Source organism: Balaenoptera acutorostrata, chromosome 15 (genome assembly GCF_949987535.1).
Source record: "Balaenoptera acutorostrata chromosome 15, mBalAcu1.1, whole genome shotgun sequence".
In the NCBI taxonomy this organism is placed as follows: domain Eukaryota; kingdom Metazoa; phylum Chordata; class Mammalia; order Artiodactyla; family Balaenopteridae; genus Balaenoptera; species Balaenoptera acutorostrata.
In genome coordinates this window covers 85179390-85206220 of record NC_080078.1, presented here as the reverse complement: position 1 = coordinate 85206220, position 26831 = coordinate 85179390, and the positions used below count along the sequence as shown (strand labels likewise).

The 26831-nt window shown below is 43.7% G+C and overlaps 1 protein-coding gene across 1 annotated transcript in view; it reads left to right on the top strand.

Moving 5' to 3' along the window:
* LOC103015046 (serine/threonine-protein phosphatase 4 regulatory subunit 1-like) overlaps positions 1-26831 on the top strand; it is a 70096-nt gene that overhangs the window by 19023 nt on the left and 24242 nt on the right. The window contains exons 3-6 of the mRNA XM_057529730.1: positions 953-1085; positions 11786-11892; positions 13245-13387; positions 21701-21847. Of these exons, the coding sequence (XP_057385713.1) occupies positions 953-1085; positions 11786-11892; positions 13245-13387; positions 21701-21847 (530 nt within the window). The remainder of the gene's footprint in view (positions 1-952; positions 1086-11785; positions 11893-13244; positions 13388-21700; positions 21848-26831) is intronic.

Genomic DNA, 26831 nt, shown 5'->3' with positions numbered 1-26831 from the left:
CAGCTATTGCAGTGCAGGGGGTAGGAGGGAGGCCTTTCCACCCCTGACGCGTGGGTGCGTAGAGGGTGGTGGCCAGAGTCAAGGCCAGATCATGAGGGGCCAGATCCCGCTGGTCTTGCCATGCACGAACTCCCTTGTTCCCACATCTGGACCGGGCAAGGGTAGGGTTTTGTATGCACCCTACATGTTAGAATATGGGAGCATAGACAGGTTAAGTCACTTACTCTGGTCACGCAGCTAACACATAGAAGTTGGGGGATTCATTCCATTCCAGGGACGTTTGGCGTTACGTTGGAGGGAGGGGATACCTGCCCTCGGTTGGGGGTACGGGGGAGAGCAGGCTTGGAGAGGAAGAGGCAGCATGACAGCTGGCTCCTTTTTGGCCAGAGTGAGTTGGAGGCACCCGTTAGACATCCACGTGGAGGGGTCAGGTCGGGCGTTGCCAGGCCGGGGCTGAGGGTTGATGGGACTCGCTGTCACGGAGTGGGTGAAGCTGCATAGTGAGGACATTTAGGCCAAGACAAGATACGGCGCCGAGGACTTGCCATCAGATCCTTGCTTAGGGGTCAAACTTCTTTTTCTTTCGACCGTTTTCAATGTGTTCGCGTAGAGCTCGGTGGCCAGTTTTCATAGGGGCGAGTGCTTTGTTCGCTTGCTTCTGTGTCCCAGATGGCGGAGAGGGTCCTATCTGCGGTGGTCAGAGTGCATCAGACTGGCAGCCCTGAAGGGAGGGCGTTTGGCCCTTCTCGAAGGCTCTGGTCTCATCATGCTTCCCTTGGTTTATAAGCCCGCCCCCTGCATTTTCCACGCGTTGTCAAGTCTGCGGTACTCAGGGGCTTCAGCCGGGAGGGCCTGTGAGAGTAGAAGGCGTGCGACTGGCCCCGTCTTGCCCAGGTGTGACCCGTCCCAGCTGGTGCGCACTTACGAGTGTGGTTCCCCTCTTCCCCTCTAGATGGATCTGAGGACTACGGTCCCTCGTGCGACGGCATGAGGGTGACAGCCTTCTTGGACGTTCTGGGCCAGGACAACCTGCCTGCACTTGCTCGCCTGGAGAAGTACACTTTCAGCGGCAACATCTTCAGCCGGTAAGCTGTGCCTGGCCTGTGTACGGTTAAGGGGCCACTGGCGGCCACCCGTCTGTGACAGCCTTGCAGGATGCGTGGAGGAGGTGGAATACGGGCTGTTCCCTGGATGCTGGGAGTCTGTCTGAACAACACTGCGTTATTAGGCTTTCCCATTATTCTTGTTGCTGTTTTACTGGCCACCCGGTAAGCCAGGAAGGAGACGGTGGTGAAATTTAATGGGATTTAAATAATTAGGATTGCTAACTGGCTTTCCTTCACATGTACGGTGCTCAGAAAAGTAAAACGTGTCCCGCGATTGAGAAGCATGGGTCAGTGCGTTGCGCGCCCGTCTTGTGTCTTGATGGCACTGGGCTTCAGGGACCTTTGTGCCACTTGTCCTGCACATTCTGCGGTCACTGCTCATGGTGCTGGCAGGACCCTCCTCCGGGCTCAGCCCGCGCCTCTTCCCTTCAGCAGACGACCATGATTCTTCCTTCAGGAGGAGAGCAGAGACTAAGGCATCCCTTTCAGTTCCCAATCCGCCCAAACCTGCATCTGCCGGCACTTCCCTCCTCCCTCAGAGGAGGAGGCGCTCTCTCGTCTCCCTCCGTCTTCTGTCTCTTCCTTGTCACCCCTTCTACGAGCCCTTTCCTTCCACTTAAAAACCCCCTCTCACCCTGACAGTCCTGTGGACTCTACCCGGCCCGCCCCGCATCCCTTCCCTGAAGGACAGGTTCTGTTAAGACCGGTTCCTACTCACTGTCTATTCTTACTACTCCTTTAAAAAATTATAGTCTCTGCTTTTACATCTGTTAAATCATAGAAGGCTCGCAGCAAGTGCTACTGAGCGAGCCCCATTATTATCCCAGATCTACCGCTGGGGAAGTGAGGGTACTGTGAGCGGCGTCTTTTAATGAGCCGCTCTTCATTGAGACATGTAGTCCACAATTTAGCAGCTTTCTCTTTTAGGGTCTGTGCTTTTCATGTCCTGTGTAAGAGACGTCTGCCTCCCCCCAGGCCACTAGCGTATTTTCTTACACTGTCTTCCTGAAGTTTTGTTGTTTCCCGTTCACACTGGGAGCCACGGTCCACCCGGAATTGCTTTTCTTGTTTGGTATGATGTGAGGGAGAAGTCAGGTTTCACTTCCCTCCTGTGGTCTCCAGTTAACCCAGGGCCGTTTATGGAGAGCGCTTTGATCTCTGCTCTGCATTGCCACCTTTGTCTTCAGTCAGGTGTCTGTTTCTGGACCCTCTAGTCTGCTGCATTGGCTGTGTATCTGTCGTCGCACCAGGACCCCACCGTCCTCATTACTGCAACTTTGTCATCAAAGTCTTGGTATCAGAGAGATTACCTGATACCTTGCTATCCCACTTTGTTCTTCAAGATTGTCCTGTTGGCCCTTTGCATTTCCAAGTGTGTTTTAGTACCAGTTTATCAGTTTCTAGAAAAAAAAACCTGCTGGGATTTTCACTGCAATTGCATTGCATCTATAAATCAATATGTAAAGAATTGATATCCTTACAATATCTAGTTTTCTACTCCTTCCATTTTTTAAGATTTTCTTCACTTTCCCTGTGTGTGTGTGTGTGTGTGTGTATACACATATATACATATACATGTATAAACATACATATAAATAACTATAAAACTATAATACATGGTTTTCTGTTGTAGAGATCTTTTGTATCTTGTTAGATTTAGTTCTAGGTATTTGATCTTTTAGGCTAATGTAAATTGTATCATTTCTTAAAAGGTATATTGTAATTGTTGTTGACATATGAAAATGGAATTGATTTTTATATTTTGATTTTGTCTCCATTGATTATGCTAAGTTCACTTATTAACTTTAATAACTTCCCTGTGGATTCTGTGGGTTTTCTACATACTACAGTGATGTTGCCTGTGAAGAATGATGGTTTTATATTTTCCTTTCCTATCTTGTTTTATTTTTTTAGTAGCTACCTCTCATCAGCTTAAGAAAATTTATATTTCTGGGTTATATTTGTTTATATTTCTGTTTTGCTAGGAGATTATTTTTAAACTTTAAAAGATAATCTCAAACTTTTAGAAAAGTTTCAAGAAGAGTAGGAAGAATTCTTGTATATCTTTTACTCAGATTTGTCACCTTGTTAACATTTTGCCACATTTGATTTACATCTCTCTCTGTATTTTTCCTTTTTGGTTATCAACCATTTGAGAGTAAGTTGTACACTTAGTGTTACTTTTCCTTTAAATCTTTCAGTGTGCATTTTTCTAAGAACAAGGACTTAGGTCATTTACTTACATAATCACAGTTCAATTATCAAAATCAAGAAATTTAAGTTTGATACAATACTATTATTTAATATGTAGATTTTAATCAAATGTTGCCAGTTGTCCTAATAATGTCCTTTATATCAGGATTTTTGTTTGTTTGATTTTTAGGTCCAGAGTCCAAGCCCGCATCATGTAGTGCATTTAATTTTCGTGTTTTTTTAGTTTCCTATAATCTCTAACAGTTTCTCAGCTTTTCTTTGCCTCTCTTGGTATTGTTGACATTTTGAAGAGTATAGGTCGTTTATTTTACAGAAAAAACCACTAAGAGTTTTTTAAAATCCGCAGTGAGGTCTGAAGTTTATATCATGCTGCTTTTATATCTGCAGGGAAGAATGACTCTGGGATGGGGTAGGCTTATCTCCTGCTTTAGTAGACGGTACCAGTTTTCCAAAGTGGTTGCCACAATTTACACGCCCACCTTTGCCCCACATTTTATCTGCCAGTTGATATTGCCAGATTTTAAACTTCTGGCCAGTCTGGTAGTATGTAGTGTATATAACGATATCGCTTTGTGATTTTAATTGACACTTTCCTTATTTATGAGTTTGAACACCTTTTCATACGTTTGTTGGACATCTGAATTTCTTGTGACGTGTCTGTTTAAATGTTTTGTTGGGGTAGGGGGTAGATGGATTGCCTGTCTTTTCCTTAATGATTTGTAGGAGTTTTTTGGTTTGTTCTAGATTTCAACCCTTTGTCAGTTGTGTATGGTAGACATCTTCCCTCATTCTGTGGCTTATGTTTTAGCTTTATTTGTGGTGTTCTTTTGGTGACCAGAAGCTATTCATTTTAATGTAGTTAAATTTATCAACATTTTCTTTTATCCTTGGTGCATTTTGAAGTGTCTTTAAAATGTCTTCTTCTACCCCTAGATCATAATCGTATTCTTTTATATTGCTTCAAAGGCTTTAGTTTTTTTTTTCTTTCATTCACATTTAGGTCTGTAACCCATCTGAAATTGATTTTTGTTCATTGTGTGAAAGGCGGGGGGGAGTCCAGCTTCATTTTCCTAATTGTCACAATACCACTGACCAAAAATATGTCCTTTCCCCAGTGCCTTGTCTGTTATAATCCAGTGTCTATTCATGACTCTCTGGACTGTCTCCTTTTCCAGTGGCTGGTTTGTCTCCCCACAGCCAATACCACACTGTCTTGATTACTATAGATTTGTGGGAAGTCTTGATATTTGATAGAGAAAGAATTCTCACCTTGTTTTCATTCTTTGACATGCTTGTTTTTCTTGGTCCTTTGCATTTCCATATAAATTTCAAAATCAGCTCATCAGATTCTAATACAACAAAACAAAAACAATACCTATTAGGCTTTTGATTGGATTTGCATTGAATCTGTACATCAATTTGGAGAGAATTGCCCTCTTTACAATATTTAGACTTCCGATCCATAAACATGGTATATCTTTCTATTTATTTAGGTTTCCTTTAATGTCCCAATAAAATTTTCTCTGTAGAAGTTTTGTGCTCTTTTGCTGGTGTATTTTAAAGGAAATCTAAGATATTATGTCATTTTATCCATTAAAGACTGCAGTCTAATTGCAGTATCATTATCACACTCAACAAAATTAATAATGCCTTCCAGTCTACTGATCTACGCTCAATTTTCCCTGACTGTCTCAAAATGCCTTAAAAAAAAAATTTATTTATTTATTTATTTATTTTTATTTATTTATTTTTGGCTGTGTTGGGTCTTCGTTGCTGCACACGGGCTTTCCCTAGTTGCGGTGAGCGGGGGCTACTCTTTGTGGTGGTGCGTGGGCTTCTCATTGTGGTGGCTTCTCTTGTAGCAGAGCACGAGCTCTAGGCGTGTGCGGGCTTCAGTAGTTGTGGCATGCGGGCTCAGTAGTTGTGGCTCATGGGCTCTAGAGTGCAGGCTCAGTAGTTGTGGCTCGTGGGCTTCATTGCTTTGCAGCATGTGGGATCTTCCCGGACCAGGGCTCAAACCTGTGTCCCTTGCCTTGGCAGGCGGATTCTTAACCACTGTGCCAACAGGGAAGTCCATCAAAATGCCTTTTTATGGTTGGTTTGTTTGAATCATGATCCAGATAAGGTCCACACATTTCATTAGGTATATGTGTCTCTTAAGTCTTTTTTTGTTCATAGTTTTTTTCCTTTTGATCTTAAATCTCTTTTACTCTCTAATTGATTCTCCCTGTCATCTTCCTCCTACATCATTTATTTGTTGAAGGGGTCATTAGTCTTTTTTTTTTGGCTGCATTGGTCTTTGTCGCTGCACACAGGCTTTCTCTAGTTGCGGCGAGCAGGGGCTACTCTTCGTTGCGGTGCGCGGGCTTCTCATTGCGGTGGCTTCTCTTGTTGTGGAGCACAGGCTCTAGGCACATGGGCTTCAGTAGTTGTGGCACGTGGGCTCAGTAGTTGTGGCTCATGGGCTCTAGAGCGCAGGCTCAGTAGTTGTGGCACATGGGCTTAGTTGCTCTGCGGCATGTGGTATCTTCCCGGACCAGGGATCGAACCCGTGTCCCCTGCATTGGCAGGCAGATTCTTAACCACTGCGCCACCAGGGAAGTCCCTCTTGAAGGGGTCATTAGTCTGGTAGAATTTTCCACATTCTGGATTTGGTGGTTATTATTCTCATGGTGTAATTTCATGTGTTCCTTTGTTCTCTGTATTTTCTGTAAACTGAAAATTAAACTTGGAGACTTGATTAGATTCTGCTTCAATTTTCTTTTAAACAATACTTCATATGTTGTCTTGTGTACTTTTTATTACAAAACATCGGGAGACAAGGGCTGGTTGAGATGTTAATATTGAGCAGTGGGCTCAGGTGTTCGATTCTTTCACTACAAAATTCCTTACCAACCTTTCTTCTAATGATTTTAATGGTCACAAATAATCATCACTTAGATCTGTTATTTCATTGTCTGTTGGCAAATGGTAATTTTCTTTTGTGTGTTGGAAAATGGTAATTTTCTTTTTATTGTCTGTGAAATCTGTAGTATGGCCCCATTTTCCATCCTGTTGTTGGCTCTTGTTGCCTTTTCTCTTTTTTTTCCCTAGATGATTCTTACCAGAGGATTATCAATTTTGTTAGTTATTTTGAAGAATCAAGTTTTGTCTTTGAATTCCTCTGTTATATGTTCATTTTCTAGTTCAGTAATTTTTAATCTATATTATTTTCTTCCTTGGAGTTTTCTTGGGGGGGGGAATTTAATTGCTGTTCTTTTTCTTCTTGTGAGGAATGCTTAACATTTTACTTTCTTGGCCTTTCCTTTATAACATCTGCATTTTACATTTTAAGATTGCTATTAAGTACTATATTAATTATTATAAATACTTAAATATTATATTAGTTGCATCCTCAAGTTGTGATAGGCAGTATTTTCATTACCTTTTAGTATAGAGTATTTTTAACATCCATAATGATTTCTCCTTTGACCAATGAGTCATTTAGAAGTATATTGATTAATTTAGAAATATTTGAGGATTTTTCAGGTATCTTTCTGTTATTTGATTCTTAGTTTAAGTCTTTTGTGGTCAGAGAACATACTTTGTATTATTTCTCTTCTTTACAAGTCGCTGAGATTTGTTTTATGGCTCAGAATCTACTCTAACTTGTTGCATGTTTCATGTGTGCTTGAAAAGAACGTGCATCCAAACGTTTTTGGGAAGAGTATCCTATCAATGTCAACTTGAAAAGTTGTTTGAAAACATTATTCAGGTCTCTTTATTCTTATTTATTTTCTGTCTTCTTGTTCTGTCAATTACTGAGAGAGGAATGTTGGAATCTGTGACTATAATCATGGATTTATCTGTTTTTCTTTCAATTCTAACAGTTTTCGTTTTGTGTATTTCGAAGCTGTGTTCTTGGGTGTGTACACATTTAGTATTGCCCTGTGTTCTTGAATAAATTGATCTCTTGATCAGTGTGCAGTGTCCCTCTTTATCTCTAGTAATATTCCTTTTTCTGAAGCTTACTATGTTTAATATTAATATATATACTCCCACTTTCTCTTGATTAGTGTTTGTATAGTATATTTTTGCCCATACTTTTGTTTTTAACCTTCCTATGTCTTATATTTAAAGCCTGGTTATTGTAGAAAGCATATAGTTGGGTCTTGCTTTCTTATTCAGTTTAACAATCTGCCTTTTAATTTGAATGTTTACCTCATTTACATTTGTTACTATTGATATGGTTCAGTTTAAATCTACTGTACTTTGTTTTCTGTTTGTCTTTGTTTGCACTTTTTTCTATTTGCACTTTGTTTTCTGTTTGTCTCAATTCTTCTTGGTATTTTCCTCTTTTCCTGCTTTTTAAGAAAAATCGAAGGAGTTTTTTAATAATTCCAATTTATCTCCACTATTGACTTATTAGTTATACCTCTTTTAAAATTTTTTATTGGTTGTTCTAGGGATTATAGTATATTTCTTTAGCTTATTCCAACTGTTCAAGTAAAATTATTCCACTCTTCATGCAGTGCAGGATGCAGTATAAGAACCTTACAGCAGTGGACTTCTGTTTCCTCGCCCCCTATTGTCTTCCTACATTTTACCTCTACACAAGTTACAAACCCTACAATACCTTGTTACTATATTTGCTTCAGAGAGTCAACTATCTTTTTAAAGCAACTAAAATGAAAAAAATATTTTCTATATTTGCTATCATTTTTACCATTTTCGTGCTTTTTAGTTCTTTTTGTAAACTGTCCGTTTCTGTCAGATATCCTTTTGCCTCAAGAACTTCCTTTAACAATTCTTGTTAGCACAAGACCACTGTCAATGAATTCTCACAGCTTTTGTTTGTTGGAAGGTTTTTATTTCACTGTAATTTTTTCTTTAATTAACAGACTTTAGTTTTGTGAGCAGTTTTAGGTTTGCAGAAAAACTGAGCAGAAAGTACAGAGAGTCCCCGTATTCCCTAACTGCCCCAGCATGTCCAGCTCTTCCCGTGACCTGCAGCACGTGAATCAGACTTATTTTCGAGTCCTCGTCTGATGGTTCCGACATCGGCGGCCGAAGACCTCGCCCCTCTGCGTCTCCCTGCCCAACACCTGCTCATCTTCATGCTCATCTCCCTGCCTCGTTCCTCCACGTCCTTCTTCTCTGTCTTTAGAATCTCATCACTGTTGGTCATCATCAATTTTCCTGCCTCCTTACTGGCCTCGACTGTGAGCTCCTTCAGAGCGGGACCTGGAACTTGCTGGTCTCTGTACCCCAGGCTTCCTGCCCCTAGTCCAGAGCCAGTGGGGCTAAACTCATGGTCGTAACTGCATAAGTGGGTGAGGGAAAGAAGGGACAGAGACACCAAGGGTTCCTTCCATGGTGACATTTCCAGGGAACATTGCCATGTGAAATCAAGCCATCCTCTTTCTTTATGTTTAAAAAAAATTCACGGAAATAATACATGCTCTTTGAAATTTAGCAATTTCAGGAGTTAAATGGTGAGAGTCTCCCTCCCTTCCCCACTATAATCTTAGATAGTAACCACGAGCTGTTCAGTGTATATCCTTCCACACGTTTCCTAAATGAGTGTACGTATATATGAGTGTGTTTATATGTACATGTATTGCACACATATGCATAAACATAATTTTTGTTAAGAAATGGGTTCATACTGTATGTAAAATTCTTCCTCTTGTTTTTTCATTTTATGTATCATGGGCCTCTTTCTAACTCAGTGCATTTCTATAGGTACCTTTAAAAATGGTTGTATGGTATGCCAGTGTATAGCTACGTCATAATTTATTTTAGCTTCCCTCCTTTGATAGACATTTTGATTGCAATTCTTTGCTTGTATCGTAACGTGGTTGATGGCTGATGCGCTGGAGGACTCGCCGTGTGCCAGGTGCCACGCTCTGAGCTTCACGTGCACGATCTCGTGATCTCATTTAGGCTCCTCACACTTGCCCGAGGCGCACAGTCGTCCACTGTTCTTACATGTCATTAGCACAGCTGACACAAGTATCGACTCTGATGCTTCTGGACTCTGCTCACCCGCTGTGACCTCTCCAGGTCATTCCAACATCAAGCAGCCAAAGTGTTGGCGCCAAAGCACCAATCTGTTTGCGTCTCTAGCTCTCTCGCATTCTGCATTCACAGCGGTGGATGTGTCCCTGCTTCAGGGCCCTCTCTTGCCCCTTTCCTTGCTTTCCTTAAGAGGGCAAGCCTCCTGTGACCACTTGAGGCTGGATGCAGTTCTGTCTATCCGTTCTATGGCCTTACAAGCAGATTGGGGATCTTAGTTGCTTGATTTCCCCCGGGAGGCTGCCATGAATGTGGTCCAGTGAAATGTAATCAGGGACTTTACAGTGTCTGTTCCGGCTTCCCCAAACCTCCTGGCTGCCAGATCTCGACCTTTCATCCCAGGGGTGGTATAAGTCTCTCCACGGGCAGGCTTGAGCTGATGGATTTCTTCCCGTAGTATGCTGGGCCAAAAGATGCCTCTTTGAATTCCACATTTCTAGTCATCTTTTTCTGAAAATCAAGGTGGGTTTTCGACTTCAGCTCTTCTCCTGATGCTTGGCCAGAAATGACACAGAGACGTGTATTATTTCTAGATTGTCAGGTACCCAGAGGAGCAGACAGGCAGGCAGAGGCTCCTTTCCGTTTGCTCCAAGACACCCATCAGGAACGCCAGTCCCTCTTTGCGGGCACACCAAGGCCTCCAGGCCACCATTAGCCACTGTTGATCCCATTGACTCTTCCCCTCATCAGTGCCTTTGTTTAAAACACCTTTATCAAGGCATACTTTTCATGCAATAAAATCCCCCCACTTAGAGCGTCCAGTGAGGTGAATTTGGGGTAAAGGTGTGCACTCATGCAGTCATCTCCATGGTCAAGTGTGAACATTTCCATCAGCCCCTTGTTTCCTTGTTTGCCTCTTTGCAGTCAGTCTCTCCCTCTCTCCCCACCGCTGGCCCAGGCAACTACTGATCTGTTTTTTGATGCTAAGGTTTTGCCTTTTTAAGAATTTCCTATAAATGGAATCATGTGATGTGCAGTCTTTTCTGCTGGCTTCTTTTACTTAGCAAAATGCGTTTGAAATTCCTCCCTGTTGTTACCAGCAGTTCTCTCCTTTTTATTGCTGAGTCATGTTCCATTGTATGGATATTCTGTGTTTTGTGTGTGCATTCCCCAACTGACAAATATTGAGGTTTTTTTCCATCTTGTGGCTATTATGAATGATGCTAATATGAACCTTTGTGTACAAGCCTTTGTGTGGACATATGTTTTTATTTCATTTGGGTACATACCTAAGAGGGAATTGCTGTGTTGAATGATAAGTGTACATTTAACTTTTTGAGAAGCTGCCAAATTGTTTTCCAAATAACAATTTGCATTCCAAATAACAGTTGTGCTATTTTGCATTCCCACAAGCAAAATCTGTGAGTTCCTGTTGCTCCGTATCTTTGTCAGCACTAGGTATTGTTATTATAATTTTAGTTTTTCTAGTGGGGGTAGTGTTACCCCATTGTGGCTTTTTTTGGTCTTTGTGTTTTGTTTTGTCTTTGAACCTTATTTTGAAGTAACTTCAGATCTACAGAATTGCTGTAAAGATGGTACAGAGAGTTCCCTATGCCTTTTGCCCAGCATCCTTTAATGCAGTGGTTCTCAACCAGGGGTGATTGTGCCCCCAGTGGACATTTGGCCATATAGAGAGACTTTTTTTTTTTTTTTTAAAGAAATTCACGTTCTTTTATTTATTTATTTATGACTGTGTTGAGTCTTCGTTTCTGTGCGAGGGCTTTCTCTAGTTGCGGCAAGTGGGGACCACTCTTCATGGCGGTGCGCGGGCCTCTCACCATCGCGGCCTCTCTTGTTGCGGAGCACAGGCTCCAGACGCGCAGGCTCAGTAATTGTGGCTCACGGGCCCAGTTGCTCTGTGGCATGTGGGATCTTCCCAGACCAGGGCTCGAACCCGTGTCCCCTGCATTGGCAGGCAGATTCTCAACCACTGCGCCACCAGCCACCAGGGAAGCCCTGTAGAGACATTTTTGATTGTCACATCATGGGGAGCGGGCAGCCAGGAGGCTGCTACTGACACCTAGAGGGTAGAGGCCATTCGAGATTGAGATGGCTATCGGGTGTCCCTTTGGACCTTTTCCTTCTGCATTTTATTGGTCACTTAATTCCCTCCCGCTGTCATGGGACCTCTTTTCCAAGTCTATCTAGGCCTGAAGAATCAGTCAGAAAAGGAGAAAAAGGTTTTCTTTTGTGCAGGTGGACAGTTTCTACCTCCAGTGACTGCCAGACTGGAGGATATGGGTCCCCTTCCTACAGGATGTTGACCACCTTTGGATGTTCCTTGACCGTGTCTTCTCCCTCTGGACGGAGGTGGCTGACTTTCCTTTCCCCCATGATTGTACTACCTGCTCGTAGCACATGCCGGAATTAGCACACATAACTGTATGGACCCTTTCTCGCTTCCACAGTCAGATTATTGCCAGAGGGCTGCTTGATCTCTTCCGGGACTTCAGTAACAATGAAGAAGACTTCATAACGGTAGTGGAGATCATGGTCAGATTGTCAGAAGATGCAGGTTTGTACAAGGATTGTATACTTTTATTTTTAAGTTGTACATTTCCAAGAAATTGTATATAAGCTTTGATAGCTGATTAAAATAAAACCTGTTTGTTAATCGGTAAACGTTAAGCAGTGTCTACCCATGAATGGATTTTGTCATGAAGAATGGACATCTTATTTGGCATCAAATTATCCTTATTTTTAGAAAATTAGAATGACTAAGGATTATGAATGCTGTTTGCCCTGGCAGTTAGGCCTTTTGTATTTTGTGAGTTTTGCCAGACTGTTGGTTGCTAAGAAATACCAAATCAAAAGAAGTCCTTTGGATTAGAACAATCCCAGTCATTAGTTCCCCCACCTGTGATCTTTGTAGGCTAATCTTGATTTTTCTTTCTCTTTATACCTCTCCATGATTGCTGTCTTGGAAGAAAAGCACACTGCCTTATGGTAGACACTAAGACATTGTCCATCCCCCCACCACCTGATACACACACACAGACACACACACACAGACACACACACAGACAGACACACACACACACACACACACACAGAGTCGAGATGAGTAACGTGAGTGATGAGTGGGGTTGCCAGTACTGACGGCTGCTCTGCACCCCTTAACCACCCTGCATTTATGATGCCTGGTGAACAGCTTCAGAAAGTTTCCAAAATCTTAGGCTTGCTTTGGATTTTGATCATTTTAACCGAAAATAGAAAAATAAGCTCTTCCATATAGCTCCCATATTAGTTTAAAATATTCATATGAGTATGACACAATGCTTTTAAAAAGGCCCAAGTGAATGTTTTGAGTCCTTAAATGGATTCTCTTTGTAAATGAGTCACCATTTACAGTGCTGAAGCAATTATATATTTGTGTTAAATTTAATGTGGTATATTGGAGCTAGAGCCACTCTTTTGTTTAATGCTTTGCCTTAGAAATAATTGGGGTGCGTGGATTGTGGGGGAGTGCATTTATGAAAGAACTATTTATAATGTATACATTCTGGCTGGAATTTAAATCAGCACAACCCATAGGTCTCACATATATGCCATTAGTTGTAATGGGTTTTGGACGCTGGCCCGGCATGCAGACCTCTTGCTCCCTCCTTGATTTATATATGGCTTGTTATAATAGAGTTGTCATTCTCTCTTCTTTTTATGTTTTTATATTGCTGTATAGCTTATCAGCTTTTTAAGCTTGTCTGTAGCATAAATACTCTAAATGGGAAATGGTTTTTAAACTGCATTTGTCTAATTTCCTTGATGAAGTATTTTAGTAAGAAAAGCTAGAAAACTATCAATATATACTGTATAAGATGCTTGGCTTCTTCTTATATAATTCTTTGTCTCCTTTTTTTATTGCTGCAGAGCCCACAGTGCGGGCTGAGCTGCTGGAACAAATTCCTCCTGTTGCCATTTTTCTCCAGGAAAACAGATCCGATTTTCCAGTGGTGCTATCTGAACGTCTCGCACCCATCGTGGTGCGCTGCCTCACAGATCCAGACAACCAGGTGTGAAAAATTATAACCTTAAGGTCTTTGTAGCAAATTCTCTTTCGTCTTATTTTAGCTGATATTCATAATTCAGAAAACAGCTGCTTAGAGTTAAGCGACTCAAGAACGAAAGGTCTCTTTGTGCCCAGTTTCTTTAATCACGTAGGAAGGTAGGTGGCACGCATTCTTATTGTCATATTTCTTTTTTTTTCACTTTTTATTATGTAAATTTTCAAACACACCTAGCCGTGGCGAGAGTATTAAAATGAATGCCCATGTACTCTCCACCCAGCTCCAACTATCATTAACATTTGACCAGTCGTTTTTCATTTATCTTACCCAGATAAATCCAACCCAGATAAAAGCATTTCCCAGACCTTTCAACTGTAAACGCTTTAGTATTGCTCCCTAAGAAATACAGACACTTAAAAAAACCCCATAACGACAGTACCATTATCACAAGTATAAAAACTATCAGTAGGTCCTTAATATCATCTGACATCTAGTGACTGTTAAAATTTTCCCAGTTTTGTCATAAATCTGCTTTTTGCAGATAGTCTGTTCAAATCAGAATACACACAAGGTCTACACATTGCATTCGATTGATGTGTCTTTTAAATCCCCTTTAATTTGTAACAGTTCTTCCTCCTCTGCTATGAATTTGTTGAGGAAAAAAGGTCATTAGTCCTATAGGATTTCCCACATTTGGGATCCGGCTGATTGCATTTCCAGTGTTGTTTGAGATGTTCCTCTATTCCCAGCATTTCCTCCAAACTGGTGAAGTCTAGAGGCTCAGTCAGACTCAGATTTTTGTATCGTATAGTGAGAACACTTTTTAGGTGTTGCTGTGTTTTCCTGCTGCATCAAATCAGGAAGCACGAAAGCAGTGTGGTCACTGGATTAGGTTTTGTCAGCCTTATCTGTTTACGACAGAGTTCCTCATCAATCTGTGATCAACCATTGGTGATCATCACCTAGATCTGGGATTTTGTTAGAGGTTGCAAAATTGTGATGCTCTAATTCCGTCATTCCTTCTTTTATTTTCTATTTTTTGTTGATGTATAGTTGATTTACAGTGTTGTGTTAGTTTCAGGTATACAGCAAAGTGATTCAGTTATATATACATACATACATATGTATATATATTCTTTTTCAGATTCTTTTTTCTTATAGGTTACTACAAAATGCTGAGTGTATTTCCCTGTGCTATACAGTAGGTCCTTGTTGGTTATCTTTTTTATATATAGTAGTGTGTATCTGTTATCAACATCATTCCTTCTTCTTCATTTTTAAAAATAAATTTATTTATTTATTTATTTTTAGCTGTGTTGGGTCTTCGTTGCTGCACACGGGCTTTCCCTAGTTGCGGTGAGCGGGGGCTACTCTTTGTGGTGATGCGTGGGCTTCTCATTGCGGTGGCTTCTTTTGTTGCAGAGCACAGGCTCTAAGTGTGTGGGCTTCAGTAGTTGTGGCACGCGGGCTTAGTAGTTGTGGCTCACGGGCTCTGAGCGCAGGCTCAGTAGTTGTGGGCTTAGTTGCTCCAGAGCATGTGGGATCTTCCCAGACCAGGACTCGAACCTGTATCCCCTGCATTGGCAGGCGGATTCTTAACCACTGTGCCACCAGGGAATCCCTCATCATTCTTTCTTAATTTAATAGCTGGAATTCTTCCATAAAGAACTTCCCCCTCAGCTATTTGGTAACTCTGAAAAACTGTCTATGGGAGACAGGTTAAATGATTTACATTTCCCCTTTATTTACCAGTTTCTAGAATAATCAGTTGGTATCCTAATAATCTACAAGGTTACCAATTAGGTTTTAAAATTTTATTTTGAGTACTACTATGAACTCCTGAATTTTAACATATTAGATATGTTTTAAGCCACTGTAGAGTTTATTCTTTTTAATAATCAAATTGTCCTAGTTTTGACCAGAGGTAACCCTTCAAGCTGGCTCCTGAATTTTCTTAATGTGATCCAGTAGACTTTGCTAGCTCACTTTACCTGGAATCAGCTATTTCTCCAAGGAGCCCTGGTTCCTTTATGAGGGAAATAATAATAAGAAACCAGAATGTGGGTACCAGGGATGCTCATTGCTGCAAGAGTGGTCATGGCTTCTAGTGACAGAGCAATTTAGTTTCTTAAAAAAATAAAAATTCCTCATGAGTTTATATTGATATTTCCAACTCAAATTTAGGATTATAGGGCTTTTACTTACTTGATTTTTATATTTGTATCTTTTTATTTGTTTGTTTTTTACACAGTATAAATCTTCCTTCTTCATGGTATTAATGTGTGATGTGTATGTGTGTGTATCTAAAATAAAAATACCAGTATTATTACTAACAACATGGTAGGATTACTGGATATAGTTTAAGATTTCTTTGCAGTTCTTTTTGCTTTTAGGCTATCTCCCAGTAGAGATGCACAGTCATATTAATATTACTGTGTTTTAAAGTCACTTGCATTAACCCTTCTTTTTGTGGTTAAGCTGCCATCTTGATACACAGGCTCATTTGTTTTCATTTATTTTTCATTTTTAAGAATTGCTTTAGCTTTTACATTTTGATTTAATTTAGACTTGTAATTATTTAAAATGTTTTTACATGATTCTAAAGGCAGAACTGTAAAAGAAAGTACATTTAGAGAAATCTGATTTCTACTCCTGTCTCCCTCCCCGTTCTCTCTCTCCCCTATGGATGGCCATTTTTATTAGCTTTTGGTTTGTTCTTGCTTTTAAAAAATACACATGCACAAATAACTCTAAGCAAATACACGTGTGTCCTTGTATCCTGTACCGCCTTGTTCCCTTCTCAGATGTGAGGTGGCATACTGTCCCTGGTGCTCTGTCCCTTGCTTTTCCCATTATCTTGGTGTCCCGGAGATTAGCCCATGACAGGCGAGGAAAGGCGTCCTCGTTACTTTTCCCAGCATCAGAGCACTCACTCCACTGTACTTTATCCGTAGACCTTAGGTCATGTCTGCCCTTTGCCACGTTAAAATTGTTGCAACAAGTAACCTTGTGTCATTTCTGTCAGTTGATTCTGGGGATGGATTTCCACTAATTTTTTTATGATATGCCAAGTTTTTGTATTGTCATTGCCAAGAAGGTCTACAATTTTGACTTGTATTTTTCCCTTGGTCCAAGCATTCTTAAAAGAACAAATACTCACTTTTGACTATCCGACAGTGTGATGGGATTAAACATGGTTTTAAATAAGGAAAGAAGTCATCCTGCCTCCCCTGTCCTGTCATCAGTATTTTGATTATTTTCGCATTTTCTTCTCCGGGTGCTTACATGTTTTCCTACATAGGTCTAATCATAATGCGATGCGGTTTCCTCCATCCATTCATTTGTTCAGACAGCTTCTGAGTGCCCATTATGAGCTGAGCATGACGCTTCGTGCTGGGGATGAAGAGATGAGTAGGACGGATTTTTCTACCCGAGGAAGCTCGTCTGTGTGTCATAGATGTTGTTCACACCTTCATAATCTTCATATTTTTAATTTTTTTGAATGCTTAGCTTCCTTTCAGCTTTTGTGTCCCGTAGATGCAGTGAGCGTCACAAAAGGTGCAGTTTTATTTTTCTGTTGGCTTTTCTTCTTCCTTTGGATACATTCTTAAAAATGAAGTTATGCTGGGTTGGGGGACTTGACACGTCCTTGGCCTCTGTCGTGTATCGCTGTCTTACATTCGATCCCAGAGGAGGGAGGCAGGAGCCGTGGTTTTGGTCCCAGGCTCTGGCGTGGTTCCTGACACGCAGCCTGTGTTTGCTGAGGAGTCGTGTCCGTGGCCAAGAGCGGGCTCTCCCCGCTGTCGGCCTGTGCTGTTCACGCACCTCCACTGCCCGCCTCCGCTCTGCTGTACCTCGGTCGCTCCTTTCCTGGGGTCTCCAGAGCTGCCTTCTCTGAAGTCCTGAAGATGTCGTCCACTCTCTCACCATTGACTTCCCACCACCCTGAGCCCACCTGCCCTGGAGACCTCTGGCTCCCCGACTCCCTCTGTGCCCTGCTGTTGCTTCCTGTTCTTCCTCAGCCGCTCCCTCTCTCATCCTGCCCTTTTGGCCGGCTCCACCATCACGCTCCATTTCTTTCCTTTGGACCATGCTCCCGCCCGCCTGCCCCCAGCCCACCGGCCCCCTCCGTCCTGGGTTCCCATCTTGGTAGGGGAGTCACATCGTGCACTGATCGGGGCCATTGCAAATTTATGGGTTCCAGTCGCCGCTGGACTTGCAGTGCTGCCTGGCAATCCTTTTACTTGTCCCTCGTCAGCTGCTTTTCACATTATCCTTGGCAGCTCTTTTAGACCTTTGCCACTTTCATCAAGCCTCTTCACCTCGCCCTGCCTTGCGCCTAGCCGGTGACCTTGCATTTTACGTGCCAGAGAAAATAGAGGCCTTCAGTCTTCATCCCCTCTCTCAATGAATGGAACGACCATCCACTTTATTCAGTTCCCCAGAGCCACAACCTGGGAACCATCCAAATCCTTCCTTCTCTCATCTCCTACAGCTAGTTAGACCCAAGTCTCCTTTGTTTCCGTAACAAACACATAACCTCTTGAGACACCCCCTCTGCCCTTCCTGTCGTCTTTAAACACAGACATATGATGAAGTCACATCTTACTGAACAGTCTCCAGACTCTTTAACGCCCTCAGGCACAGCCCGGCCTCCTCCGTGGGCCTCCCGTCCCCATCCCGCCGTGGACACCGCGGGCATCCGCCCAGTCCTTTCCTTCCACTCCTGCTGGTCTCCTGGCTCCTTCCAAACGCCTCTCTACTCCCATCGGTCCCCACCTCCCTCTGACAGATGCCGACCCTTCACATATCCACTGTGTGGGCTGCTCGGCATGCCTGAAGGTCCCCGATGAGATAGGATTCGTAATTTGGCAAAGGCGAAGATTTTGCTGCTTGAGGCAGTGGGTGTGCCAGGCCCCATCCAGCACCTGCATTTCGGGACAGGCTGTCTTTCTCTGTTCACCATCAGGTACTTTTCATGACCATTGAACGTGCAGTGACTCCTGTGAGGTATAAAATTCACGAAATTGGGCACGATAGCAGTATTATCACCATGACTGCCTCGATGGCTAACAGCTACGATTTCTTGAGCTCTCGCTGTGTGACGTACCATGCTCTTGTTTCCTCTTCCTAACCATCTCGGGAAGAGTGGGCATGCTGGTGAGTTCATCCTCGTTTTAGAGCTGAGGAAGCCGAGGTGCAGAGAAGCGTGGTTGTGTGTATTGGGAGCCCGGGCTCATGAGGCTCATCTGGTGTATGTTTTGGGATTGCCCAGGTCTACTGGACATTGTAACCAATAGTTTCTCTCCCATTCTAGACTCTGAGCCCCTGACACTAGGACCTGGGTCTTCTTTATTTATCGCTGTGACCTAGCAAAGGGTCTGGTAGCTGGTAGGTATTTGGAACTGCACTGGCTGTAAACTCTCCCTTTGGTAACATAGCTGTCCTAGGCTCCTTGCCTTCTGTCTTAGGGGAACGGCCGTCCGACCTCCTTCTCCAGTCTGATGTCTTCCTTCCCCTCTTTGGTCCCATCTCTCGTTCATAGCTTGCTTATTTTCCAGTCTCTCTCGTTGGCTTTTCTCTTTCAGTTATAATCATGCCTAAGTCTCCCTCATCTTTGTGTCCCGTGGCCTTGACCCTGAGCGCACCATCACTCCTTTTCCAAGTGTCTGCACTGTGGCCTTGACCCTGAGTGGGCTCCCGTTCAGGGGTCAGCTCGCTGCACTGCACCTGGTGGTCCCGAAGCCAGTGAGAGGTATCTTGCCATGGACTCAACTAATCTCATTGTGAAATCTGATGTTTTGGGTTTTTTCAAAAATAGTTTTAATTTTTAAAATTTCATAAAATATTTTAATCACATGGGAGGATTATGTCATAAACACCCATATCCCTAACTGCTCATATTTGACAAATGTTAACATTTTGCAATTTTGCTTCAAACCCTTTTATTTTTATTTATAGGTTGCAGATATGGTGAAAACTGCACTGGGCCCCTCCTCCATCCCATTCTCCCTTCTCCCTTTTCTGTAGGAACCTGCCACCCTGGCTTGGTGTGTCCCTTCCATGCTGGGTTTTATAGTCACACCGCCTGTGTAAGTGGCCCTGAATAAGAGAGTGTCTTGTTTCGGGTGCTTTAAAACCTTACATAAATGACATCAGGCTGTACTTTCCCTTCTGCCACCTACTTTTATTCTCCCTGTTTTTAAGATCTATCCCCGTTGATCCAGAGAGCTCTTGGTCACTCATTTGGACTATTTTATGGTGTTGCATTTCTATTTTTTTCACCATTTATTGGTCCAGTGACTTCCTTTTTCCTTTGTTTGATGCTTTTGCCCCATTTGCCACTGTTATAGCTGCTTTTGCGGGTTTGAAGAAACCTTTCTTGGACGCCCACCCAGCAGTTAACGTTGCTCCGTCCCGATATGCCCCAGACACTGTCCTTTATGTATATGAGGTCGTTTCATCCCCACAGCCACCTGTGAGATAGGTACTATCGTTGCCCACTCCTACAGGTGAAGAGATTGCGCCTCCAAGAGGCTGATCCCCTGCCCAGGAGGCCCCACTGGCCATCATCGCACAGCGCAGGTCAGGCACAGCGTTCGCACCACTGCAGTGTCACCTGTTGGGCTCGGAAGTGTCCCCCCGCCTTTTCCCTCCCTGCCTGCGTCTTCCCCAGTCTCCATCACCAGCCCTGGTCCTCGCCCGCCCTTCAGGCTGTTGTCTGGTCTTCTTCTCTCACCGTGCCGGGTCTCGTCTGCTCCCCTGGGCCTGGGGAGGTCCCTGTGCGTGCGAACACTAGATGCCGCATCTCAGCCAGGCCTCCGGAGTTGGTGCGTCGCTGACCTTCTCCCCCAAAGCCCAGTGGCTGGCTCTCCCTAGAGATCTACTGCATCAGATCCGCAGAGCTCAACTCCTCCAGCGCCCAGACCTGTTCTCTTTACCTTCAGTCTTATTTTCTCTGTTTTATTTATTGGTGCCTGGAGGCAAAGATCCCGGGTCATCTTTGATTTCCTGTGACCACATGCGTGCAGGGACCCCCTCTCCTCTCTGTCCCCTGCCCCCAAGCCCATGCCTGGTCACAGCCGGAAGCGTCGCTGCTCAGGAGCCCCTTGTCTGCTCTCAGCATTTAGAACCCTTCGAGATTTCTAAACTGTCACCCTCACTGAGGCCAAGACGATCTTGTCACTCCTCTGCTTTTCCACCCTGGGGCTCCCACGGTGCCGGAGTAGCTGCCAGAAGTCTTAGTGGGACCTGGAAGCCTTTCCCACTCCAGCCTCGCTGGCCCTTCAGGCTCACACTCCGCCATCCACCCGCCGCCCCCATGCTGTCACCCGGGACTTCTCCCCAGCGTTCATCTCTCTGCTCATGAGCACGCTGTCCTCTCCCCTTTTCCTGCTTGCGGTGTTAGTCTCCTGGGGCTGCCAGAACAAAGTACCACAAACTGGGTGGCTTAGAACAACACCACCTGTTCAGAAACTTTTCTGCTGGCAGGCCTCCGGGGTTCCAGTCTCCCAGGCTCGCCTCTTCATAACCAGTTCCTGTCTCATCACCTGCGACTCTGCCTACACGTTTCTGGGTCCCGTTGCTATTCTCCTGCCTCCCCATCACTGCGACGAGCTGCCAGTCTCATTACTTGCTCTACAAATTGTAATTTCCTGTGCCTTCACTTCCCCAAAATGTTCTCTCTCTAGCCTCTTAGGAGCCCTCGAGCTCCGGTGGTCACTCACCCGGTGCAGGCGGTGAGGAGCAGGCAGCTCCCCAGCTTTCCGTCTCTGGCCCCGGCAGCCTTTGTGCGTGTGTCCCGCCTCGTAGGGCAGGTCCTTCCCGCCAGGGCTTTACAGAGTGTCAGGAGGACAGCGCCGCATTTTCCCACCCCCTGCCTGCGTGGTACCCACTCTCAAAGTTCACCCTCTGCGGTGGGAAGACAGACAGCAACGTGTCATCATACAGGAAAAATGCGCGCGTGTGTGTGTGTGTGTGTGTGTGTGTGTGTGTGTGTGTGTGTAGAAATCTGGGGTAGGCGTTGTGAAGGCAAAGCGCAAGCCTGGTTACGCCGTCAGAGTGTAGATGGGGAACCCGACCCGAGTGGGGAACGGGATGTGTGGCCTGAGCGCAGAGGAACAGTCGGTGCCGTTGGCGGCCTCATCTAAGGCCTGGGGGAGGAAGTGACCCAAGGGCCAGAAGATCCATGTGGTGGGGCGGGCGGGGGCAGGGCCGGGGGAAGGAGGCAGGGCCGGCCTGGCACTCACCGTAGGGAGTTTGGTCTTGATCCTGAAAACACTTTGGCTCATGCTGTGTTTCACCATTTGCCTCTTCCAGGTTAGAAAATCAAGTCAGGAGGTGCTGTTGATTCTTCTGGAACAAGATCTAATTTTCCAGCACGATACTGAAAGCAAAGTGTGTCCAGTCCTGCTGGCGCTCTCCGCCCCTGACAGTGACGATGAGTACAGAGCAGAAGCCGTGAGTGTAAGTCCGTTGGGGAGCGACAGCCCCGAGCTCGGCAGACTGTCCCACAACTCGGCGTGTGCGGGAGGGGAAGCGTCACGGGCGTTCAGTGCTGAGCAGCGCTGTTCCCATAAACAAGGCAGCTGGTGGTGTGGCCTCCGTCAGAGGAAGTTCTCAGTTCAGATCCAAGCTTGTCCTGGAAGTGATTATCCTTATATCCAATTGTTTCAGGAAGGCAAAGCTTGGGAAATCAGAGTGATTCGGGCAGAGGTGAGGCAGCTGGCCTGGACTTCTGCTGGGCAAGATGCTGAGATTTATTAGGTAAAGCCTTGAGCCAGCTTGGGTCATGGACCCTGTTTCCCAAAGTAAGGAACCGAGTGTGGTATGTGAGATGCTTTTAGGTGGTACTTGGACAATTAAAAAAGAGAAATCTAATGGACATGTGTGTCTGTTTTATAAGTTAAGATGAGACTAAACTAGGTATGTCAGCAAATAAGAGAGTATCTGAAGAATGTGCCCATCACGTTTACAGCAGTTTGGGAAATGCTGTGTTCAAGTCTCTGTGCTCTTGTCAGTTAAAGGTAGACGATGAAAGGAAGAGTGTAAGTACTGAATGTCTTCTACTTTTAGTAGTTAATTTTGTGGTATCCTTGGGTTTGTAGGATTCTGTACCCATTATGAAGTGATTATACAAGCAAGGACTTTCTACTTGCTTCTGGAACCCTTGTTCACAAACTAGCTGTTGACGATCCAGTGCTGGCCTTCACGTGCCGCCCTTAGACCGAGACCCCAGCTTGTCCTCGGGCTTCTCCTTCGTGGGTCAGGGGAAGGTCATCCAAGGCCACCTTGTGTTCCGTGGCTGCTGCTGCCTCCCCAGGGACCAAGGCAGGGGTTGCTGCACCGCCCGGCCCTTTGTGTTGGCGTCACAGAACTAAACAGCTCCAGGAATGTTCCAGCATTTTAGGAGAATACATAAGGATTTACAAAATCTTAAGCCTTAATTGTGAGTACAATAAGATACAGTCGTTTTCTTGGTTGAGAAAGAATGATGTTCGAAAAAGGAATTCTTTTCTTTTTCAAAATGGAAACATTATACACCATGGAGCTAAAAATTTGTAACACAGCATCAGAACATTTGGTCATTATTCTTCATTTATGTAAAAGTTATCCTCAACTATGAGTTAAAGGTCTGGCTTTTTTAACTAATTTAATTTTTTGCATATTCCATATGTTTATAAGATGAATCAGGCTGAAGAATAATTGATTATTAAAATTCAAATTCTCCAGGGTTCTTTGATAAATTTCAAGTTTCCCTGTAAGAAATTAAATTCATTTTGCAGAATGAACCTGGATAATATCATTTAGTTGGGATATTTGGCAGTTGAGCGGTAAACTTTGCCAACTAGATCTTCTTTTTCATTTGAAAGTTGGTTAGGCTAGTTTCCAAAGCTACAGCTGACAACCAAATATCTTATCCCTAAAGACTGCCAAATACCATGACAAATAATTTTAAAGGCGTTTTTGCATGATTTTTATTTTGTTTTGTTTCCAACCACTCCATTCTTGTCAGCAATATTATTCTTTTCTTTTGGTGAAAATATTTGGAAAATACAACAAGTCTTCAAAAAGCTCTCTTCACATTTCACTTGCAGAACAAATTAGTTCACATAAATTGTACTTTTTATTCAAAGTGGGTTGCCGATTTCATTACTTGAAATGTGCAAGCTTGTAAATGTGGCTGCAAAGAACAGAAATGGTCTTGAACCCTCCCCAGGTAGAGGCACATCTGCGTTTCAGGGCACTTCTGGAAGATTGCCACTTCTCCTCCCTTAGGTCCCCAAGGGAAGCAGGATTTGGGGCTCCTTGCCTGGCCCGTGTGTGCTTGCGTCAGACCCAGAGCTGTTCTGTCTTCCCTTATTTCCTGGAGGTCAAGGAGTCTTGGAGGGGGTCTCACTCCTTGGGCCCCCAGAGTCCTGGAGTAGGGAGGGTGCTGTTCTCTTTTCAGCTCGGAAATGACAGTACGATAGGGAGTGGATTTCATTCTTCAGGGGGCAGAGGCCACGTGTGGGATTGGCAGAGCTTCCCCAGGAGGACAGCGCTTTCATTTAGCTGGTCTGAGTGACACCCCACACACTGCGGCAACCAACATGTATGTGTGAGGAGGTGACAGGTGAGAAAAGAAGCAAATTGCGCTGCTCCGAGGCCCTTGTATTTTGGGCTTTCTTTGCAGCCATATGGTGTGAATGTTGCTACGTCCATATGTCCATAAGCACACACTCTCGGAACAGTGCCGTTTTGAAGGAACTGCTTCTTGCTCCGAGGAAACGGCGTGCGTCTGTAGACAAAATGTGCATCTATTCGTTAGCCTTTGCATTCCCTTTGGAAGTTACAATCAGTCGATTCTGATGCCAGCAACCCTAGCGTATACATGGTTGAGAGAATCGCAGCTAGCCAACTGGACATGTCCTGGGCATTGTAAAATTGAGTTATGCAGTGCAGGTTATGTGTTTTATGTGTTGGTTTCTTATGTCCTGGTTTCTCAGATAAATGCGGTTTGTTCTGTGAAGTCTGTCTAATATGCCAGGCGACATTAGCGACTCCCTCCTTCACGCATCCCGGAGGCTTGGTTCATATCTGTCTTCTGTCATTTAGCAATCGAACTGCGAACTTCATTTGTTTGTTTATTTCTCTTTCAAAGTAGTGTGCTTCTTAAACAACAGGTGTCTTTCTGCCCTCGGCACCCAGCACAGTGCCAGGCCCAGAGTCAGAACTAAATAAATGTTAGTTGTTGAATGAATGAATTGGTAAAACCTGGAAGCTCTGTATCCTGTAATTATATCTAGACAGCATAAACAGGCCACCGGAGACCAATTATAATTCCTCTCGCTTGCAGGAAGGCCATTAGCATTCTGAGATTATAACTAATTGTCAGAAGCCTCTTTTTCTCTCACAACACGTTTTCACATGAAGGCTTCCTCATTTTTTGTTGTCATTCCTAGTTTTGAGCTCATTTTTATTTGTGCATTTATTTAAAAAGAATGTTGTGGTTGTGTGCTATAAAGAATAGTTGGTTCCCAGCAACCGAGCAGAGATCGGCATTGCATACAAGTGGTTCCCAGGGCCACGGGAATGTCATTTCTTGTCACTCGGCGTGCTGACTTTTTAACGATCCTGGATTTGTTGCACACGGGTAGTGATAAGGTTGTGTGGGCGTGGCAGATGGAGAGGGTGGATGGAGATGCCGGGCCCTCTTTAGTTGCCCGTTACCCTGGATACGAAGCCTCGCGGCTCATTTATGTGGCTGTCACTCTGTGCGGTTCTGCCGAGAATCAGATCAGAAATATGTGTCTTCTAAATCCGGAAGACAACAGCCTTTTCCTCATTTGTGTTGCGGGGATAGTTTCCTCTTCCCCCACCCCAGTTGGTTCTCTTTTCCCTCTTGTCTGCTATGTGCAGATTCCAAGTACAATAGTGGGTGAACTGCTAACCAGGAGCTTGCTCTGCTGTTTTTAAAAAAAAAAAAAAAAAAAAAAGGCAGTGCAGTGGGCAGAGCAGACCTCAGGGATGGGAAGTCCTTCCTTCTTTCCTTTCTTCTTCCCTTTTTCTTTTTTTTGGAGGGGGGATGGGAGAGTTCTTTAAACATTTTTGGGGGTAATTTTTCATTGTCTTAATTTCAAACTTGTAGAAAAGTTGCAGGAGTGAACTCCTGTACACACTTTATCCCACTTCTCCAGTGGTTTATACTTACCTCTGTTTGTTTAATCACATCCTCTCTCTTTACACATCTGTGCACACACACAGATATATACATACACATATGTGTGTGTATTTTTCTGAGCCATTTGAGAGTAAATTGGAGACATTGTGCCCCTTTACTCCTAAATACTTCAGTGCATATTTCCTTTTTAAAAACAAGGAAATTCTCTCCTAAACAACCATAGTACACTGATCAAAATCAGGAATTTTAACCCTGATACAATACTAATATCTCATCCATGGTTCATGTTCAAATATTGTCGTTTGTCCAGGATCACACATTGCGCTGAATTGTCACATCTCCTCTGTCTCCTTGAACCTGGGGCAGATCTTGAGTCTTTCTCTGAATTTTGTTAACATTAACATGTTGGAAGAGGACAGGCCAGTTGCTTTGGTGGAACGTCTCCCAATTTAGGTTTGTCCTATGTTTCCTCATGACTAGATTCAGGCTCTGCATTTCTGGCGGGATGCCCTTGAAGTAATGTTGTGTCCTTATGTGTCACGTTAGGAGGCCCAGGACTTCAGTTCGTCCTGATATTGATGACGTTAACTCTGGTGACTTAGACAGAGGTGTTGTCTGCCAAGTTTCTCTGCACAGCTTTTCCCCTCTGGACATAATAAGGGGAGTTACTTTGCAGCTACACAAGTTTGCTGTTCATCAAACTTTCACCCACTAGTATTAGCGTCCACTGATGATTCCAGCTGTCATTCTACTGTGAAGAGCGTTCCCTTTTCCATTATTTGCTGACATTTTGTTGAGATTTTCACATCTATATTCAAGCGGACTATTGTAAGCAATTTTCTTTTCCTGTTATGTTTTTGTCAGGTTTTAGAATCAGGGTTATTCTGGCTTCAAAAAATGAGTTGGGAAGTATTCCCTGCTCTTCTATTTTCTGAAAGATTTTGTTTAAGATTGGTGTTATTTTTCCCTTAAATATTTGTTAGAATTCAGCAGTAAAACCTCTGGTTCTAGGGTTTTCTTTGTGAGGTGGTTTTTGATAACAGATTCAACACTGATATGGGCTATTCAGACTTGTTATTTCACCTGGGTTATTGGGTAAGTTGTATATTTTAGGGAATTTATTAATTTCATCTAAGTTGTTAATTTATCAAGTTGTTGGGATAAAGTTGCTTACAATATTCCCGTACCCCTTTAATGCCTGGAAGATCTGTAGTTTTATCCCTTTCATTTATGATACTGGTAATTTCTACTGTTTATTATTTCCTTCCTTCTACTTACTTGAGTTCA